The 23,016-nt window shown below is 34.3% G+C and overlaps 1 protein-coding gene and 1 pseudogene across 2 annotated transcripts; both read left to right on the plus strand.

Moving 5' to 3' along the window:
• Nucleotides 1-3,470: 3,470 nt before the first annotated feature.
• On the plus strand, nt 3,471-4,586 carry LOC148623861 (uncharacterized; annotated as a pseudogene).
• A 10,759-nt stretch (nt 4,587-15,345) lies between these two features.
• LOC148623862 (alpha-2Da adrenergic receptor-like) lies at nt 15,346-19,026 on the plus strand. Of its 2 annotated transcripts, none has more exons than XM_088566113.1 (2): nt 15,346-15,636; nt 17,633-19,026. In XM_088566113.1, the coding sequence occupies exon 2, from the start codon at nt 17,719-17,721 to the stop codon at nt 18,925-18,927; it is 1,209 nt and encodes a 402-aa protein (XP_088422239.1). In that variant the 5' UTR covers nt 15,346-15,636; nt 17,633-17,718; the 3' UTR covers nt 18,928-19,026. The 2 variants fall into 2 exon arrangements, with proteins under 2 accessions (XP_088422239.1, XP_088422240.1); XM_088566114.1 differs by lacking the exon at nt 15,346-15,636 and adding an exon at nt 16,932-16,954.
• Nucleotides 19,027-23,016: the final 3,990 nt, after the last annotated feature.

Raw genomic sequence — 23,016 nt, forward strand, 5'->3', positions numbered from 1 at the left:
TTTATTCACGAGACGGAGAAAGGTAACAAATAGATCATTGCTCGATACTGATGTAAAATAGTATTCAAGGGAACCAAGATTCTAGCGGAAATCAAAAGAATATAATCCAGGGACAAAGACCAGACATGTAAAACTGACAAACACTACAAAGAATGTAAAGTAACTAAAATAATACATACATACAAAGTAACAACAGTAAGTGAGCAACTCGGACTTCACTAAAAACTGGGAGCATGGAACAGGTGCACTGGTTGGGTAAGCGTCCTCTGCTTTTCTAGATACATCCGCCGAGTTGCTCATAAAAAGTCAAGTCCTGGGTAGACTAAAGAGGAAAGTAAAACTATGACACGTTGAACAAATCAGTTTTCATAGTTTTCATGAGTTCATGATGACGACCATAAAACTTCTGAAGTGATGACTTCAATATTGTACGTATGAGATTAAGATATCTATTACATGAAAAATGTATGTTTGTTTCGTAGGATCTTCGAGTCTCGTTCTCGGTTTCGCTGTTGCATTTACTTTTTTACGCCTGTCCAAAGTCAGGATTGTCTGGTCCCTCTGTTAGTCTTTTTTTCTACTAAAGTCTTTTTTTCATGTTGCTAATATAAGCTGAAAATGCAATGTAGTACAATGTATTTCGCAGGGCCTGCGTACAATGTTATCCTTTGTCGTAAGACTTTCCTCGGCGGAGCCGCCGTTCATTGAAGACACGCCATGTTTCATATATCAGTCAAAATTCAAACTGAGTCTCATGAAATATATTCTTTTTAACAGCAATTGAAGTGCCAGAAAATGGTAATCGACCCCAGACCCCTGTTGTAAGGCTACCTCTCCGAGGTGGGCGCGATCCTAATGATTTGTTTTGAGTACACATCATTTAGGCCTAGCTACGCCCCTGGTTTATGAGACTTTCTTTTTCATCCCGAAAAAGATCGTCTCCAGATGATTATATTCTTTGCTGACTTGTGCAGAGTTAGTAAGCTTGTCTTCCCGGCTTTATTCCTTCACAATCTGAAGTTCCAATCAGCAGGACGGATGGAAGTTACTGATCTTGTTGTGAAATTTGATCTGTGGAGCTTGCACATGTAATAGTAGTAGATATCTTTTGCTTAAAAAATTAAAATTTCATTTCTTGCCATGTTCAGTTTTCCGTTGAATTCCTTCACCATATTTTAATATTTCGTCAATTTCCTCGTTTTTTGGAAGAGATTCTTTTCTTGAGTGACTCAGTTTCTTCTCTGGTACCAGAAGATATTTGTAAGACTTGGTCCATTGTCTGTTTTAACAATTTTTTTTCACTTGCAAGTTAATGTTCATATTACTCCTTTTGAAACTTACTGTTGCTTTTTCAATCTTAATTTGATTTTCAAGAACACTTTTTCCGTCATTTAACTTCTTTATTTTCTAAGTTTCGAATAAATCCACCAGTGACCGCGTTTGTCTTTTCTGTTTCTAATGTACTAAGGTTTTGTATTTTAGTGTCTACAACCTGAATGGTAACAATTATTTTGTTAAGTGTTGTTTGTACATCTTTTATCAAGCTTGATAACTGATTGACAGATAGTAAGTTCAAACCTATGAAGGTATGTCTTATCACCACTACAGTTACAATTGTGGTCACTGTGTTGGGTCTGTTTGACTAGTATTATTTGTGTCTGGCAACTGTTCAGAGCTAGACTGTTCATTTTGAGGCTAACAAATATCTTTCACGTTAATTTTTACTTGTTAGGAAGCGTCTTAAACATTGTCATAAATCAAGGGGCTTGCAATCTTATGTACAATACTGAGTAATTCATGGAAATATTCATCAGAATATTGGTCCCCTTGCACTTGGATAAATCCTGTATTATTTGTGTACTATTATCTATCAGCTTCTCTTTATTTCAAGTTCACGTGCTATTTATATTCAGTCAATTTAAGTGAACATTTTGATAAATTTTAGTCCATTCCAAGCTACGTTCAGGACAGGCTTTGATTGTCAGTCAGCTGAGGGTTGTAGAGGACAAGCTGAGGGTTGTAGAGGACACTCATTAACAGCTGTAAAACGTATGTGGAGTTTGTTTTTTTGGTTTTATATTCATGCATGTGCCGTTTTAGATTTATAGTGCTTCTACTGTGTGCTTAGTTTTACTGTATGTTGCTTCAGCTTGCTAATTGACTATAGCTCATTTTATATTGTGTGTCTTATTTAATTTATGTATGCTTGCATGCTTAAATGTTTTTATACTTGTATCTTGAGTCTATTCATTTAATATAAAAGTCGTTATAAAAGCTGATGGGAGCTTATGTTTGTTGTTAATATGAAACAAGACTATAAATATAAAATAACTACTTACTTACTTTTACATCATTTGGGTAGATTAGATGTAGGTTATCATTATACCTTCACTTGCAAAATGGGTGATATATAGTGGTGTCGTCCGTCCTTCAGTTACACAAGGGGGGGCATATCTTATCCGTTACCCCTCTTATACAACTGAATGGAATCGAATGAAACTTTCACAGAATCCCATTTTGCACCTTTAATTTCAGATTTTTATCCGAGTAATTTGGGGGTTTTCACATGCATAGCAAAACATGGTCATTTGTTAATATGGGGACATGAAGGACCCACTTCTTATCTGCTACTGCTCCAATACCACTGAATGGACTGGAATTAAAGTTTCACAGAATCTTGATTACATGTTCCCATTGGGCACATTTTAGATTTTGATCCGAATTAATTTGGAGTTTTCACATGGCAAAAAAATGAACTTTGTCATTTGTGAATATGGATACATGGGGGACCCAACTATTATCCGTTACTCGACCTATACCACTGAGTTGAATTTAATGAAACTTTCTCAGAATCTTTATTATAAACGGTAGTTCTATTGAGCACTTCCTATTTTAATACTTGTTCAAAATCAATATGGAGGTTAAAAGGAGCATATTATCAAATGGGGGAGTGGGGGTATCAAGTTAGTCTCGCAGTTTTTATGGTTGAAAATAGAACTATTTAGAGATGACACACCATCTACAAGACAAAATCGAAGGACTGGACTACTAGTTTCTCTTTTTTTCTGTAATAACCCTTGTAAAAATCCGGCTTCATACAAACGTAGGAACAGACCGGCCAAAAGTGGCACATAAGTCGTTCCCATATGTACTGTGATGGTCTACTGGAATCAACCAGAAATTTTAACATTTTAACAACACCAAACTCGGAGTACCTTTTTTTAAAATCATTTTTTTTTTTCACAAAATAAGCCTTTTCTCTGTGTACCTAATACTAGATAAGCATATCTTTGTTTAAAAGCATTGGTACATAAGATCATGTAAAACTGACTTTATAATCTCATGCATGTGACCATGTAGAAGTTAGAAGTTAATGTACTGCTACAAAAAGGAAGACCACTGAAAGAAAGACAACTTGAAGGTCTTTTGAATTCTAGAGAACCGGATCTGATTCACGCCACTTGTGGGTCATGCAGAAAATGAAAGTTCGCTGCATTGATGAACTAACGCCAGTTCCAACCATTTACAAAGAGAAATTGGTAAAACTCCGAAACAACGACTGGGATGATGACACACAACAACTGGTATAGAATATTCCAACTTTTCCATCGTGTAAGAATGCCATGTACAACAAATGCAAGAAGACTGTACCAGTTTTACCCAAAACTGTGGATGATGTCAACGTAAATGGTATACGGGCACAGACCACGAAAGGAGACCTGTTCTTGTTAGCAGACGACAACACAGCCGTGTGCATGCTGATCTTCAGTACTCAAAAGAACCTTACACACTTTGCAGCTGCAGATACGACATATGGATATGGTACATTTTACTTATGCCTGACTCTCCTCTATCAGTTGTACATGCCATGATTGACGGCGCCATGTATGCAATAGTTTAGAGTCTACTTCCAGCTAAAAGTCAACTCGTCTAAACAAGGTTCCTGACAGTACTCAAAGATGTATGCCAACAACATCAACTACAACTACAGTCTATCACTATCTTCCTTGACTATGGAGTTACCATGAGAAATGTAGCCTACTCAGTATTTCCAGACATCAGTGCAAAAGCTTGTTTTTTTTTCACTACACACAAACAATGTGGAGAAAAGCGCAAGAGACAGGTATACAGATTCCATACAAAGAAGACGACAACCTCCACAAACTAGTACGTCGTACAGCTGTACTTCCACTAATTCCTACTGCTGAAGTCGAAGATGTATAGTTTAATACCTTCACAGACATATAATAGGTCGAAACTGACATCAACTTCACTCCATTCGCAGACTATGTTACAACATACTGGGTAGAACAGAACAGACACTTATGAAACCACTACGAAACCCAAGGACCAAGGACCAAGGACTACCAACCATCTAAAGAGCTGGCACAGCAAGTTGAAGAAACATACACAGCACCCACGTCCTAACCTCTTCAATCTCATCAAACTACTGAAACATGTGGGTAACACAAAAGAAAAAGTACGTCGAGATCCACCGCAGATTAGCTGACCTAAAGAACAGTAACCAGGAAATCACCACCATACAGTTTGGGGATGCAGCATACCACTTTCTTCACCTCGAATAGATACATGAACTTTAATAGACTTGTGTGTAACTAATGTGTAATTTGTGTGCTATATGTGTTTTAGTGATTATTTATTGTGTGTAGTTGAATATATGTTTACTTGAGTCTGCTGTTACATTAGTGCTTTAAAATTATTAAATGATAAAAAAATAGTTATATAGTTTCTTTAGTATATATTTTTTCTTAAGAAAACAACACATAATAACTTCATTAACTTGTCCTCAATCAATATTTAGTTACAAAATAAAAGTAAATATTTTTATTAATTTATTTATTAATTTTATATCACTACTGTGAACTTAGTGTTATAAAATAGATAAATAAAAACATACTTACTTATATTTGTTTCTTTTTCTTGAAATTACCCATAAAACATACAAAAAAACTTCATTTGCCTGATCTCAACAGTTATTTACAGGTTAATTAGTCAATGTTTATACAGTATAATCCCTTGTTTGCACAACTTTTCCCTTCTTCCCACACGAAATTTTACCCTATCTTACCTGAATTAAAAAAAAACAAAAACAAAAAACGGCAGCAGAAAGAAAGAACCGTTTTATATTAGTAACTCTTAAGTCCATGACAATTTCGCTAAACTATGTGAGCCTGTATGTAATTACTTTCTGTTGCCAATACTAGTATGTTAAAAAGTCACGAACCCAAATGTTAAACCGAGTCTTACGAGTTTTTCTCCCAAAATCTTTCGTAACTACATTTTTACTTCATCCAAAATTGTAGAAAAAAATTTTTCGGTTCTTTAGTTCTAAGTTTTCTCAAGTTTTCAATAAAAAGGACGAATTACATATAGGTTGTTAACAAAGTCGTCAGTTGTATTCCATTTTGTTATGACTACTAATACTATAGATGTGCCAAATAGTCGCAAAAATTTGGTGCAAGAATTGCAAATAGTTGCTATCATATACAACTGTAGGTTCATTAAAATTTCCTTTTTACTCAATTAAAATGTTCAAAAATCTACCCATTACTATTTTTATAGAACATACAAAAGTTTGATCTCTTTCAAAAAATTATGCTTGCTAATTATTCTCTTATTATACTCACATTTGTGTGACTAACATGTATACATCATAATTATCAGTCGCTTTAATACTAGTAATTCATCATCATTTATATATTATGCAAGTGTATAAACGAGAACAAATATATGCTTTGCCTCGGTCTTCATCAATTTTAATTTATATTGAACAAAATTTGGTTTTAACTGATTCATAACCATAAATCAGAACTGTTGGTTTCTGAGTTGTAGTTAATAATACTTGCTATACGAAAGTGTACTTTGGTCATGCTTTTTATTAATTAATTGTGTTAATTCAAGAGAAACAATGCTTTTTAAGTGGATAAAGCAGGACCCTTAATTCAAACACAATTATGCCATTATTTTTTATTTTTTTCATTGAGTGCCACATTTTGAAAAAATCACACAGTTATATTACTTCAGCGCCGTTTATGTATATTCTTTGCATATATTTCTACAAAGAGCCTCTATTTTTACAAGAATAAAGCTTAATATTTCACAATCTTATAACTGCATTAAAGTAGGTAAAACCAAGTTTTCTCCAATCATGTGGACCCTGGGGGAAAAGGGCCATGCATGGTCCTGAATTTGTGACGCATCTAAGTGAGAATTCTACGCAAGCTATCCTAGCATCTTTGTATTTATTGATATACTCTTGAAACTTCAAACTTTGTCTTACATTAAAATGAGAATTATTTCAGCGAAAGCGCAAATAAAGAAACATGAAAAGGAGAAAATGGATTACAATGTCGATCAATATACCAAAACTTGTTCATAATGATATCACAACTGTTAATTTTGTACGACGCATCGGGTACAAGTACTCTGCAAGGACTCTGGATATTTTACGACTCTTTTATGTTGTAGTAAACTTATTAAATTATCATGTTCTATGTGATCTAAACTGTTTATTTTATGAAACAGACTAAATATCATGTTCGAATATAATCCACTCTCCGTTTGTGAGCAGGGCGAAACAATATAAATTATCTGGCTAATGTAACTTTAAACATACACTTTTGTAAAAATAAAATAAAAAATAAAAAACGAAACCAACAAAAACCAAAAAACTTTTAATTTTCTTTTTTTTATTTCCCCAAAATTTGACTGCAGAAGTTTTTTTCCTGGAAAAGCAATCTAGTTTATCTGCACTCTGTAAGCTGGTAAATATCTTGGCAAAAAAGTAGTTTTGAAATTTGAGTAGAAGTCGCCAGGACTTCGGTTAGACATAAGTTATACAACCTTATTGAGGTCCTCTCCCGGTATAAAAAATTATTATAGTGGTATTCATAATGACGACAATTACATATATATGAACTACAACAAAAATTATATCATTTCTTAACTATAATAGACATACAATATTTACAAGGTGACTGGAGAGAGAAGTGTTTTTTTTTATCATGGAAACTGGTTCTAATTTTTGATATATATGAATGAATTTTGAATTTAAACATATTTTATTGTCAAAGACAATTAGATTAGACACAAGTTGTACAACTTATTGATGCCTTCTCCTAATATATACATTCAGTTCCAATCTCTTATTGTGTTAAAAAAGAATGATTTACTAGTACTAGCCAAATGGTGCTGTTGTACAACAATATTAAGAATATGCGTGTGAAATTTACCATTGCTGTCAAAAGTAACGCCTAGATAGTTGTGCGATGAAACAAATTGTACTCTTTCATCTTTAAATAATAAGCTGATATCGTTTTCATCTATATCATTATTAGTAGTAAGCAATGCTTATGTCTTCTGAGAATTGAATTTCACCAACCATTTACGAGACCACAAATCCAAAGTTTCCAAATCGAAATTCAAAATATCTTCGATAGTATGAGGATTTTGAGAGGAACATGAGAGTGGTTTGTCGTCTGCAAACAGCCTTGCAAGACTTAAAAGTTCGTCTGCCATATCATTGACGTATATTAGGAACAACAAGGGTCCTAAAACTGATCCCTGAGGAACTCATGCATTGGTGTGTAAAGTTGACGATCTAGAGTTTCCTATGAAAACAAATTGATTTCTGCTAATAAAATAATTCTCAAACCATCTGTGTAAATTACCATGAAAACCATAAGCTTTTAATTTAACTAAAAGTCCTAGATGCCACACCCTGTCAAAGGCTTTTGAGATGTCACAAAAACGACTGCATTTAAACCTTTGTCTTCTAAGGACATAACAATTCTATGATGAATTTCTATCAGCTGGTGAACAGTTGAGTGACCTGGTATAAAGCCAGATTGATACTTATATAATAAGTTGTTTGTAAGTAAATGGTTACATACATGCTTATAAACAACTCTTTCAAATACCTTGCCAACAGATCATAACAATGATATTGGCCTATAATTTTGAACTTCCGATTTATCTCCCTTCTTAAACAGAGGCATTACACTAGCAATTTTCCACATACTTGGAAAGCTTGCCTGCGATAAAGAAATATTAAACAGTATTGTAAGAGGAAAACTTATTGTATCTTTGGTATTTTTTAGCATATGATGACTGATACCATCAAGACCCGAAGCTTTTCCAAACATAAGAGTTCCAAGGATGTCACGAATTTCAACTTGAGTAATTTGAAGTTCTTCAAAGGAAGCATCGGTTCTTTTCTGGAATACTGGTAATTCAGTACCCGTATCATCTTAGATAGACACTGAGCAAAAATACTTATTCAAAAGATCTTCTTTTGTACGATCATCCGAAATTAATTCATCATTTGCGTTTTTAGCTGAGTAATCATAGTTGACTCCCCTGGACATTTTACAAGTTTTTTAATCATTGACCAATAAGATTTAGAATTAGAACCAGAAAATTCATCTAATACGCTATCAGCGTTACGATAAAATTGCTCTTTGGTATGCTTTTTAACATTATTAACATGGTTCCGCTGTTTTTTTTTTTTATATTTTCTAATAGCTGATTCTGATGTAGAATTTCTCGCAACTGTTTTTCTGATATCGCGTCGCAATTCAGAATTGAACCACACATTATCATTTGGACGAATGGTAATCTCCCTTTGAGGGACACATTCGATAATAAATTTTAAAAAAAACCACATCATTAAAATTCTGACAATTTTGATCCACATCATTATTCACCGACATAACTGATTCCAAATCAAAGTTAGAGATTAAATCATTACATTTTTGGAAGTTAGCATGTTTATAAACTGTAGTCCCAAATTATCCTTTTAAAGGATTTTGGTAGTTAAAATCCCGACTCGAAAACATTATACATCGTTGTTTCTCCGAAAAAGTTGGTACACCTAGATACAAATATATAGTTCTTGGTAGAGATTTCTTATACTTTATAAAAAAAATTATATATCACAACTCATACATTATGCCACAGCTTGCAGTAACTATACAGACTTGTTGTATTGCATTAGACTTCATACAATTAGGCGTCTGGAACAGGGTTATGTTGCTACAAGATTGAAGTCATCACTACAGAAGTTTTATGGTCGTCATCATGAACTCGTGGATCGTTACGATGTATCCATCTGCACCATGAAAACTGATTTGTTCAACGTATCATAGTTTTCCTTTACTCTTTCGTCTACCCCGGACTTGACTTTTTATGAGCAACTCGGCGCGTGTTTCTAGAAAAGTAGAGGATGCTTACTACCAGTGCATCTGGTCCATGCTTCCAGTTTTTAGTGGGGTATGAGTTGCTCATTTACTTTGTTGCTATGTATGTGTTGTTTTAGTTGCTTTATTTTGTTTGTTGTGTTTGTCTGTTTTCCATGTCTGGTCTTTGTCCCTGGATTCTTTGATTTCCACTAGAATCTTGGTTCCCTTGATTACTCTTTAATACTTGCTTTTCTAATGATATTTGGTGAACGATGATCCAGTATCATCAAAAATCTATTTAACATTGGAAATCCACATTAATTGGTCTGGGTCTATATATAATGTAAAAATAACATACTGAAGAAAGTTTTATTGTATTGTTTGACAGAAGGTTGTCCCAAAACATTGGCAGTCTACATTTGATACTGAAATTTGAAAAAAACGACCTAATTCTCCGTAAATCATTTAGCTGAACGTGGGTTTTCAAAATGTTCTTACAATATTGTAAATGTATTCTTTTAATCTTTCTTTTTTTCGAAACCGTAAACTTCGATTGCATGTAACAGTATTGGACTTGTTGATAAGTCAAAATGTTTAAGCTGTAAATCAAATATACTAATTTTTTTATTAAATTTTGAATACATTTCAAGCCTTTTGGCTTTGGTCGCGTAACCCTTTTGTTTGTTCTGTTAAAACTTCCATTATTTAAGGCATGTTTCTAGTTTTTGAACAGGTTATACGAAATACAGTTACACTGATAAACCCCGAGTGTAAACAGACCCAAACCAGGTAACTGATTATTCTAATGTGTGACAGACCAAATATTAAGAATGGCTTCGCAATCAAAACGATAAAGGACGCCATAGTATGCAAAATAACCTGGTTTGCTCTAAGAGAACCAACCAATCAAAAAGCTTGTTACAAATCAAATTAAACTGTAACTAAATAACACGTTTAAATATGGATAAGTGTCTACAATATCAATATCTACAGAATTAATATTGAATTTGTGATTAATTTCCGTTTACTAAAATAATTTAGGTTACAGACCACCAATTCAACCAATGAGCATTTGGAACGTACGCAAAAATAGTCCTACGCACAAATTACCCCTGTTCCTCATAGTGCAGTGAAAAAAGTTCTCATCTTATTTAAAAAAATTTAAACAGTTCATGAAAGGAAAAACATTTCTGTACATTTTATAGGTGCATTTTGCTTCTTGTGATGTGAAGGCTAATCTCCATAATGATTTCTAAATATACCCCTATCTTGTGAAAACACTGGGATTTCCCATGCTATTTATAGACCCTTCACTTCCGGTGACCTGTACTGCACTGCAAGTCTGTTAACCCCACATGCTATTCTGAGGATTGTGAGCTGACATATGTAGAATCATGCTGATATATAGTCCTCTGCAGGTTAAAGTTAAGGTAAAGTCCAGAGAAGCCATTGAATATTGTGAAATTAGCATAGAAGCCTATGGGAAGTGGAATTAGTGGTTTCTAGCCTAAAAACTATAACTTTAGTTTAATCGTGTCCACTCTTAATTTCCAACGCTCCCAGTATGTTTAAACCTTGTCAAGCTCTCTTGCTTCATTCACAAATTATGATTATGATAACAGTGTGGTATTACCAGCATAAAGAATGATAATCAATTTTGCAAATATTCCTATAGACTTGACATACATCAGAAAATGTTCTAAGACTTTCGACACTGTTTTCTGTAAAACATATCTTAAAAGTCAATCAGGAAATAGGGGGAATAAGTATAAAAAATCCTTTTTGCTTTACACCAATGTCTGACGTAAAACAGTCAGAAATTTCTTTGCCACTTGATGTTTTGATATATACCATGAATTACATAAAATATTTTTCCTTTGATATTTGACTTACGTATTTTTTGCCGTAAAGTAGACCGCCAGGGTCGAAGGCACATTTAAAGGCAATGAAAGTGCATAAAGAGCAAATATATCATCGACAGTAGTGTGTCCTTTCCTAAACTCAGCTTGAAACTACTAAATTCAGTACAGCAGTAAAAAAACTTGACTGAATCATGCATTTTGCGTAATCCCTCTATACATATCAAGATAACATTTTGAACTTTTTTTTCCAATACACCGTTATTATTATTCCAGTTAGTCTGCCTTCGGGTACAATGACAGTATCTAATATTATTAATAAATTGAATAGTTTTAGATAAATTGGCATCAGGCATTCTTTCGTGCTTTTAATATGCTTATTCAAAATTTCGCCAAAGCCAAACGCTTTTTCATATTTGTCATTTGAATCGACATTTATTATTTTATCTTCAGTTATTGGGGAATTTAGCCATAAATCCCCCTCGATGGAAATGATGTTCGCATTACCCTCGAATTCGATATACACCAGTACTTTCATTTAGATTTTTGAAGCGATCATACAGGGTTTCTATAGAAATATTATCATGTGAATTTTGCTTCCTTTTATTATTCAATTTACTATAATAAAATCAATTGACGATCAACGTTTACAATGGAGATCTTCATGCAGTTTGATTTAACCGTAATAAATGTTTAACTTATACGAAAAGAAAGCATTACAACGATATTATAATCTAAAATGACATAATCATTGTTTGATACTCATGTTAACGAAGTAGACTTAGGGTGAGCCACAAATCTTAAAAAATCATTGGAACGTTTGTACTCACCATTCTACACAGTCTCGTGTAAGCATCACAGTAACTTGGATTTATTTCATTTTTTTTCAAATGAAAGCTTGAGAGGCTTTGATGAAATTGACTATGAAGCAAACATATCATTGATTTCAAGAGTTATGTCCCTTACCCCAGGTTTCCTTACTTAAATGGGAGAGAAAAGTCCTATCGGAGAAAAAAATTCCCATGGGACACAAAAAAATCCCATGGAATAATAAAGAATCCCATGAGGGCAAATCTCATAAATTTAAAATAATAATTACAAATTTATTTCTGCAAATATTGTAAAACAAAATGCATTTTATTAAATCCAATGCAAATCTGCATCAAATGGGTTACTCATATGGCATGGTTAATTCCATATACTAGTAATAACTAATCACAACACGTGACACTTCCGCAGATCCATGTAAGGTTACGTGTAGCCGCAGCTTTGTCAATTAGAAACACACAGCGCACGGTGTTCAATATTATGTTATGAATATTGCTTAGTTTTGTTTGTTTGTTTGTTTTTTTTCGCGAGTCTCAGTCAACAGTAAACCAAAGTAAGATTTATCAGATATCATAATATTTTATATTTTGCATAGATTAACATTTTTATACCTAAAAACGGCACATTGTAATGCTGAAATCGGATTCTGACACGATACTGTCACCAAAATCGTTGAAAATGACTGAAGACTTGTAACTTAACATTGCATACAGAACCGGTAAAGTGTTTAAACAAAAAAACGAAACGCATGATGTACACCCTAATTTCGCAGGAAGCGACGCAAAAGTCCACGAATTTCTTATATGTTAGTGACTATGGCCGTATGAGTAGTTTTTCATTCAGTATGGTCACTTTCCAGATAAAGTTATTGATGTAGACACAACAAACGAACGGCAAACTACCCATAAAAATGAAAATACATGTATCATTGATGTGCATTTAATATAGAACCGGGAATAAGAACAATCTGGTCAATATAAATTCTACCATTTTAACGAATTCCAAAGAAAATGTCCACTTCCATATTTCAGCTAATTCGAGCGTGTCTTAATGTATTTCATGCCTGGGATATCTTTAGTGAATTTAGTTAAACATTCCTAACATATATATTTGAAATGTGCATTTCAAAACATTATTTGAGACCCTTTATTATGAAATTTTGCAGAAACGTATTACATATATACAGTATTTTCCTATTTCTAAACAAAATGCCCACATGGTTATTTGACGTAATTTTAGTGCAAGCAACGTTGACTGGAGAGAAAAAATATCAGCGACATTTAAGTGTAATTTTTTTTCTTCAGTTCCCTCTCTCATCCTCCAAGTAGGAATAGTCAAACAACACAAAATTCATTAAAGAGTATGCTTTTTTAAACTAACGTATTTGTGTTTGAAATAATATTCCTAGATTAAATAATGTCTTCTTAAGCTGATGTACCCTATTATTTTTTCTTTATATTTTCACACAAACTTTCCACTTGGATAAATATAACAATTCTTTACATCTACAATTTTCAGTTGACAATATTTTATCCAATATTTCAATATATTGAACATTCTCGGGTAAAACAAACGATAACGTCCAAGTTTATAGTATACCATTACATTTGTTGTACTCGGTTTCACAGACAATATATTTTTGTAATAATCATATTCTTATTTGCCTTCTCTATACACTTGGCTGGTGTATAGAGAAGGCAAATTCACAATTTTCACATGTGTTTAATAAAAGATTACACATATCAAAAAGTTTTTAAAACGTTACAGCATTCATGTGCAAAGATGAAACCTTAGATTTACAGTCTTTCTCCTTTGATCGACAACATGTTTATGTAAACATTATTTGAAGCATTAGTTAAAATATATAACTTGTGTTTCATACATTTATAAAAAGACAACTTACATGCAAAGAAGAAATAACAAAGAAAATGAAAAAAAGTAATGCGATTTTTCTCCAAATTGATTAAAAATAAGTTAGTGTCCATTTCATTCAGCTCTTCATCGAGACCTCAAAGATTTATTATTTTTTTATATTTTTTTTCACTTACACTAATGATGTATCAAATTATTTTTTCCGTATAAATGAGAAAAGAAAATGATTTTCACATGGACAAGATGTGGACCAGAATTACAAAAAATAAGGTATACTACCCCATCCCCACCCCCACCCCCCCAAAAAAAATAAATAAATGGTCCGTGCAGAGGGGGATCCACTTTTAAAAGCAGGAATACCAGCCGGAGTACTTCAGAATAAGGGATGCTAGGATATTATTTCCCATGTTAGTTCATTTTCCACATGAAAATGACAAAATGACTGATTTGTTCAACGTGTCATGGTTTTCCTTTCCTTTTTCGTCAACCCTGGACCCGTGCGGGTCTGGGTGTCAAAAGAATAGGCCCGTAACAGCGCTAAGTTTGTCGTAAAAGGCGACTGAATAGTGCTCAGGAACCTAGCCGAGGGCTAGGCGCTCTGCCCACAGAGCAACTGGGATGTGTGCCCCAGGTGGTAGAATGGGGTACCCCTGGCATGTTACATGCTGGGGTTGTCAGGTTATAATACGGAAAAGCTGACCGCAAACCATAGTGGTGCAACGTGTTGGGAAAGACGTCACGTTCATCGCACGTTAAAGAACCCTTCTGTGGTATTTTTCCGGAGTAGGAACCATAGGTCTCCGCCACTGAAGGCTAAATAGCCCGACCCTATCCACCTCTCCACATTTCCAGTGGCAATCAAAATTTGGCGACCCCCATTGTCCTCGTGTCCCATCCCATTTTTCATTTCATCATCATTTCATGTTCATTTTATCATCCATTTCAAGTTCATCGCCTGAATATAGCTGAAATATTGCTGCTCGGGCGTTAAACCCCAACAATCAATCATCAATCAATCATCAACCCTGGACGACTTTTTGTGAGCTACCCAGCAGGTGTTTCTAGAAAAGCTTACCCTACCGATGCACCTGGTCCATCTTCCCAGTTTTTAAGTAGAGTCCGAGTTGCTCATTTACTTTTGTTACTTTGCATGTATAATTTTGGTTATTTATGTTCTTTGCTATGTTTGTCTATTTTCCATGTCTGGTCTTTGTCTCTGGATTACATACTTTTGATTTCCGCTAAAATCTTAGTTCCCTTAATTACTCCTCCAATAAAAAGGGGGGTGCCCCCTGCACCTTCCCCTGGATCCTTAGTACCGTAGTAATAGTACACGGATCCATAAAATATTTGAAGTTTCATTGCCGCCGATAAAGTTGTTATTTCTTTTTCCATTTTTTTTCAGTAAAATAGTCCAAATCTAGCTTCTATGTCAATTTTAAATGCGAGTAGATGATTATGGTTACTGTCTGATCAATGACTTTTTCTTTATGTTTCTTCTTGGCCTATATACTTTAGAGGACCATTCCCTCAGGTCACATGGTTCGATATTTATCAGTCTTTTTTTGGACGCAGTGTTAAGGAAGCACTGTGATATTCATACGTGTTTAGTTTTTAAAGGTCGTTTTCACATTTAATTTAATAGTTGGTAAACTGAACGGAAGTGGGTCATTATTCTAATATCATTTAATTTTGAGTACTTAAATATGCCGTATGATGTGTAATATTATCATTATCAAACCGTGATTTCAAGTAGGGTTAATACTTCATTTAAATGGTTCGTCAACAAGATACAGTACTCAGTTGGAGACGGGCCAGAACTGTCCTCGTACCTCCAAGGAGGAGAAGCAAAAACCGATAAATCATACAACGGAAAGGTAAGATTTTTTCTACATATTTAAAGATTTGTAAGGACAGGTATGTGAGGAAAATAATCTCCATTTATATAAATATCATAGTTTATATGGATTTATAAACAAAACAAGGTAAATATCCGTGTCTACGTATGTTATTGCATTAAATGAAAATTATCTTAAAAGGTAATGTATACGTTGATGGCTGGTTGATTCTTGCTTACAATGAAGTGAAAATATGACATGATAACCATTCCATTTTTACGACTGAAGCGATTCTCTTGTTAATCAGCAAAATCCAGCAGCGATGAAATAATGACTCAAGATAAAAGCATTTGAATAAAATATACAATGTATGTCAATAAAAATTTTTGGTATGAGTACTTTTTCATATCAAGAATAATTAGTTAAATGTGTACTTATGAGTATAGGAAAAAAGATGAAATTTTTTGACTGAAGTTGAGTTGAAGCAGGATAAACTTTTGATGACAAATATCAATGATATCAAAGTCACTAACAGAGTCACGCACGTTTCAATTGAAAAAAAGTCATCGATTTATTCATTTTGTGTCAACATAGATTTAAAAGATAGGATTTTCGTTTCTTCCGAGTTGACACCGTAAGATAAAATCACACAACAAAATGTGAAGGTTTCTGTGCAAAGACATACATATAGAGATTTAACTAGTCTAGTATATAATGATCCGAACTATAGAGATCTTTTGTTGGACCCGAGGACGGATTATACACTACAGTAATTACACGGTGCTAAGCCTACTCATAATAAACGCAAGTCTAGTCCTTTAATTACATGACAAAACTAAGTCGAAAATTGGTGGATAATAATGCAAAACGTATACGCACATTTTCCAGTGACTTTGACGTTTTGTACTTAGAAAAGGTATAACCTGACAATATGTTGATGAGACTTTTAATGACAAACTCATACTGTAAATACTTATATTGTCCTATTTTGTATAATTTTCCTCACAATTACATTATATTTTGTATCCGACTAAATGGGATCTAACTCGTGACTTGATGGGACACTTAGACTCAAGAAGTAAAAACTACAGTAAATATACTAAATGGTCGGTGTATCATATAATAATATCATAAGTTTGAAACGCGCAAACTTGAATGAACATGGTGCTATACGCATTTAAAAATAGGGCGTCGTCACGGGTTTGGTTGAATTTCTGTCAAGTCATGGAATGATACAATTGTCACAAGACGTTGACCAGTATTCCCGGTTGTCGCACTTCGGAAAATATAAAGTTTTCTCGAGAAATATAGATCGTATAGAACAAATGTCAACCTAACTATCACTAAATTTGAACAGGTAAAAAACACAAATATTAAGATTTCAACGTCATCTATTGCTTCTTGAAGTTCAAAAGTACCTAAACACACTGACAAGAATTATATATAAACCAATATTTGTTTTTGAATTTTAAACTGATTTAAATTTTGGCGTTTTAATTTAAAGATACTATACATTTGTTATTATATACCATTATAAACATTAAGAAAAAGAAATGATTACTTCCAATCACTGAGCATGAAAATGGCCATAATTCATCAACATCCCTCAACAATTTGTAGGATGTATGGACTGTTCGTTTTGTTTTCTCAAAGAAAGGAGACCCATGGAAACTATAGATTTAGTTCGGGAGAGTTGACTTAGAAAAGAAGTTTTGTAAGGGAGGGAGGGGTACATAGTGATCATGCAGGATGTCCGTCTGTCCGTTCTTTCGTTCGTCCGTCCGTCCACAACTTTTCGTTTCAGTTTTCTCTGCAACTACTTATCACAGCCACTTGATTATACAGATAATGTTGTATGGTATTATTATGTGTGTTTCATCATTTAGATTTATTTTATCGATTCCACCTTAATATACCTTTAGGTGATTCATATCAAGTGCGTATAAAATTTTGGGTATTCTATAAGATACGGCCAGGTATAGGAAGTAAATCGCAATACGAAGATAACACATTTTTAAACTTCCTTCTGTTGTAGGTATTTCCTGTTACGGGACATCGTAAAATAGAAAGACGCAGTATGGATTAGTAATCAAGAGAATATATGGATGTAACATCGTGATAATGAATACCACACATAACAATAGTGCCAACTTGACTGACGCTGAAATGGACAATCTCTTGTTGAAATTAAACAATGAGAAAGTTTTGGTTCTGCTTCCAGTTATTATATGCGTTATCGTGATGATGATTTTGGGAATCATAGGAAATACTTTAGTTTGTATTGTGTATATATTTAAGATCAAACGAGCTCCATCACATTATTTTATACTATATTTAGCAATACTGGACTTAGTGTCATGTGGCATAGGAATGCCATCTGAGTTGGCTGATTTGTTTCAACCATTCATATTTCAATCAGCAGAAGCCTGTAAATTTCTCCGCTTTGTATTGAGCTTTACCGTAATCTCATCATGTATTATACTTATCTGCGTTGCTTTTGACAGATACTACAAAGTATGCAAGCCATTGAAAAGTTTTCCGATGAAAAAAGTGCAGATTCTGTGTCTTGTGTCGGTGATTATAGGAGCCATTCTCTCTTGGCCCGCACTAGTCATTTATGGTTTAAAGAAGGCCTTGACGCCAATCCCCAGCCTCAAAGGTCAAGAGTGTTCGACTGCAGACGAAATGAAGAAAACTCCGTATCCTCTTATATATTATGGAACTCTTATATTTGCATTTCTCATCACTTTTTCAATATTTGTAACTCTGTATGTTCGCATTGGTCGAGAAATAAATCGTCGAAGGACAATGTTTGGCGGAGACAGACCAACGACGGATAGAATGAAATCTATAATGAGCGAAGAAGAATCGACGACATTTTCAGAGGACGACAATAAACATTGTAAAAAGGATCGCAAATCGAACAGTTTAACCCATCTGAAGGAACAGATAGTTTATTACTTTCGGTCAGAAAGTGACAGTGGTAAAGCACAAGACATATCTAGATCGGTACCAGATAGTCCGGTAAAACTTAGAAGAAAGTCAAGCAGGCGATATCTCAGAACCACTTACATTTTCTTGGCAGTATTCATTGCATTTTTAATTAGTTTTGTTCCATATTTGATTGTTAACATTTTGCGATTTTCAAAAGTTGCATTTGTGGATATGAATTCAGGACCTGATGAAGTAGTTTATAATCTCTGTGTCAGGTCCTATTTTATATCTAATTTTATAAACCCAATAATATACAGTCTACTGAACAGAACGTTCAGAACAGAATGCAGAAAATTATTCCATAACGGTAAATTGAAATTATTGTGTAAAGACTAATTTACAGTGTTGTATTGTTCTAATAGTATTCAACCATTTATTTGCTTTTTGTTGCTTAAGTTTTTCAATATTAGGTAAATAAACTTTTATTCTGTCGAATAGAGACTCTTACAATATGATCTCACCGGACAAACTGTTGGGTTAAACAGGATATGAAAATTTTCTATTTCCAAACTGTAAACATATTTATACGATGAATGTTGAATAACTCATATAAGCCTGCCCTCTTGTTAATTGTTCATCATCAACTCCATACACGAGTTTCTCACCACGTTGTCGTAAGAGGCACAAGTACTTTTACTTAAGTGAAGTAATTTGTACTTAATTATTTGTATTTGTTTCTTGGAGGAACCCATAACTGAAACAGGAAGTCGTGTTGGCCCAAAGAAAAAAAAAGATTTTCTGAATTCTTGAACAGTCTTTTTCATCCAACTAAATTACAAGATCTCTCACCAGTTAGCGAATCTTTCAGAGAAGTTTGATAAAATTACTTCTACGATTTAAATGTAAAATATCTAGTAATATTTACATTACAGGGAAACTGCCAAAACCACTTGTAAAACTCCTTGATGATGCAAACAATCATAATGCGAAATAGTCAAGTATAAAAGGGAATGATAAAAGTCACGAATTGATGTCAACCAATCATATAAGATGGAGTCATTTAATATCTGTTGTATTTATCTATAATGTTAAATTACGGAGTAAAGAAAATCATGTTAAAGAGCTTTGAAGCACGTCATATTATAACCTGGCAGCCCGGGTAACATTTTCGTTCCACAAGTTACTCTCAAAACTAGCGGTCCTAGGGTCGTTTATGATATTGACCTGGGTACCAGATTAGTCATATAACACTAGGATGTTCTCTCTTCTACCGCAAAAGTGAACTATTTGTCTAGACCAGGACAACCTTTGATGGTATCAGCTGAGCAGGTAAGACAGAAGAAGAAAGATACAGCCACACCAAATTATATACTGAATACTAGATGTCAACATCTGTATCACTAATCCGAATTTCCTCTGACCCAGCAACCCTCCTCTTTTTTATTTGTGTGGATGGACGGCTTACCGTCGTTGTAATAGCTAGTGAGATTTAAATAGCCAGTTAATTAATTTGAATAAAGGATCGATTCTTTAGCCGAATCGGTTTGTCGCTGGCATGTCACCGAGCGGTCTAGGGTTCGATCCTCGGTGGCAGAGTATAATTTTGTGAGTCAAATCATGCTCTCCCGTTACATTTGGCGCCCAACTGAAAAAAACTCATGGGGATTGGATAGCTAATGAGCTAGTGTTAGAGTCGTTCGTGGTACGAAGACTCTTAAGGTGGGAAAAAGTGACAGGACGGCCTACTAGTCCTAATTTCCTCTGACCCTGCAACCCTCCTCTTTTTTATTTGAATATTGATATGTCGGGTTGGGGTCAGAACGATGTGCCATACAAAAAGTTGGAGATTTAGCGGTACCGCGGAGTATCGCCCTTCAACCGCTTGTAACGACTTTCAAGTTGATATTGTGCATGTCACACCTACCTAATTCGATTCCGGAATCATTTTCCTGTATGCTGATACCAAATTTGCTACAAAAATTGCATTTATTATTGAAGTTTCGATAATTTTCCACGAGAGACCCTGTTTTGTTGACATTTTGAGCCGTAATAGAGAGTAGACGGAGCTTGTTACTTTTGGAACGGAAGGGTAGCGGGCACGTAATTTTTCAGCGGAATTTTGAAAAATTCTGTGAGATTTCGGTTTTAAAAATCGTTTCTGAATCAACCCGAGACTCCTATATCATTCCAAGGGAACAAATCAAAAGAATGTAATTCAGGGACAAAGACCAGACATGGAAAACAGACACACACAACAAAGAACATGAATAACCAAAAATAACACATACAAAGTAACCAAAGAAAATGAACAACATAGACTCGACTGAAAACTGGGAGTATGGACCAGGTGCACCGGTAGTATCTTGCAGTATTCCAAATTATGAAATACGTAAAACATCGAGGCTTCATTTCTTTCATTGCATATGGTAGAACCTCTCGGTGATGGATTTGGCTTCCTCTTTCGATAGTTTTGGTTATGAGTACTTCTTGTATACAACTAATCGTATATAACTTTTTTGATTATGATCTTCCTACATATTTGATTTTAATGCTGCTGATGAGAGGTTACTCCTTGAAACACGTGTACAGCAAATCGAAATTTACAATATATAAAACTGGTTTTTTTTTTACTCAATAAACAAGAGGCTCCCGGGAGCCTGAATCGCTCACCTGGTTTAACTTTCAAGGGTAATTAATTTAACACGGAGTTTCGATTCAAGAATACTTTGGTATGACTTATCAAAATGATCATTTCGGCATTGGAAGGTTTCTTTCTATCTATTATAGTTTTCAAGATTTTGGCTGAAAAATTTTTCATCTTTCAAGAGCAATAACATTGATCCCTTCAAAACCTTTGTAGGCCTTATGATAAGAATCCTTTTAGCTATTGAAAGAACTTGACTCAACCTAACGGTTTTGGAGATATATGTGAAAAAACAACTGTCTGAACCCAAGGTTCTATTTTTAGTAACGGCAGCCATGTTTTTCGACGGATCAAAAATCCCCTAATCAGTTATATGCAGGATATCCTAAGGAACATTCATACCAAGGTCGGTTCCAATTGGTCAAGTAAGGTCAGAGGATAAGAGTTTTGAAAAATTGTTAACGACGACGACGAAGACGGACGTCAGGTGAGCTAAAAAAATAACAATAAAGTAGTTAGGTCTTCAAGCATTGTTTCTATTCACATATCAACTGCCTTCTAATCGACAATACCCCCCGTTACACACCTCAACTTCACTCTTGTCGAATTTTAACTTGATTCCACGACTGTTATAAAATTTCACCTTGTTATAAAAAGTTCATACCTAGCGTGTTGCATCTTTTGTTTCGGTTTGAAAATACTTGCATTAAAATGATAAATACAAAAACAAAAAAATAAAAAAAAAATAAATCGTTATTTTTTTCCCTTTTTAGCTTACCCGGCCAAAGGCAAAGTGAGCTTGTCTTCACTTGGCGTCCGTCTTCGTCGACGTCGTCGTCGTAAACAAATCTTAAAAAATCTTCTCCTCTGAAACTAATAGACCGACAGGATGTAACCTTGGCAATTGTTCCTTAGGGTGTTCTGCACAAAATGATCTTTGGGATTTTTGATCCGTGAAAAAAACATAGCTGCCGTTTCTAAAAATAGAACAAAAGGGTCTGAAGGCAGTTTTTTTGCAAATAACTCAAACATCGTTGCCTTTAACAAATGTCTAGCATATTGTTCAGCATCATGAGACGGACCTTTGTCGAAATTTTCAAAACGATTCGAAACTGATGTAGGAGATATTGCCCCTGAAACATTTTTTTTTGCATTTTTCCCAAGACAACTTTGAAAATCTTCTCAAAAACCGTTTTACAGAATTCAGTAAAAAATGGCATATTTGTTCCTTAGGGTATCCCACACAAAATGACTCTTGGGATTTTTGATTCGTGAAAAACATAGAACATAGAGGTCAGAAGGCAGCTTTTTTTTAATAACTCAAAAACCGTTGCCTTCAACAAATTTCTGGCCTAGGTTAAATTTTTTTAGCATCATGGACCTCTGCCGAAATTTTCACAACGATTCGTCAACTTGTGTAGGAGTTATTGCCCCTGAAAAAAGTTTTTTTTTCATTTTTCGAATGTACAACTTTGAGCATCTCCTTAAAAACCATTTTACAGAATTCAATAAAAGTTGTTCGTGAAAAAAAACATGGCGACCTTTACTATAAATAGAACATAGGGGTCAGAAGGCAGATTTTTTGCAAATGCCGTTGGCGTGGGTAATATTGTATGCACTTTTGGCATGTACAACTATGGGAATCTTCTTCTCAAAACCCATTTTACAGAATTCAATAAAAGTTGGCATATTTGTTCTTTACGGTATCCCACACAAAATGACTGTTGAGAATTTTGATTCGTGAAACAAAAACATGGCCGTCGCTACTAAAATTTGAACAAAGGGGTCAGAAGGCAGTTGTTTTCAAATATCTCAAATACCGTTGTCTTTAGCAAAAATAG

Source organism: Perna viridis, chromosome 2 (genome assembly GCF_037379345.1).
Source record: "Perna viridis isolate PV_CMFRI_1.1 ecotype Kerala chromosome 2, ASM3737934v1, whole genome shotgun sequence".
Classification (NCBI taxonomy): Eukaryota; Metazoa; Mollusca; class Bivalvia; order Mytilida; family Mytilidae; genus Perna; species Perna viridis.

Excerpts from the sequence above, each read along its gene's own strand:
- LOC148623862 (XM_088566113.1), top strand. The coding sequence starts at position 17,719 with ATGAATACCACACATAACAATAGTGCCAACTTGACTGACGCTGAAATG.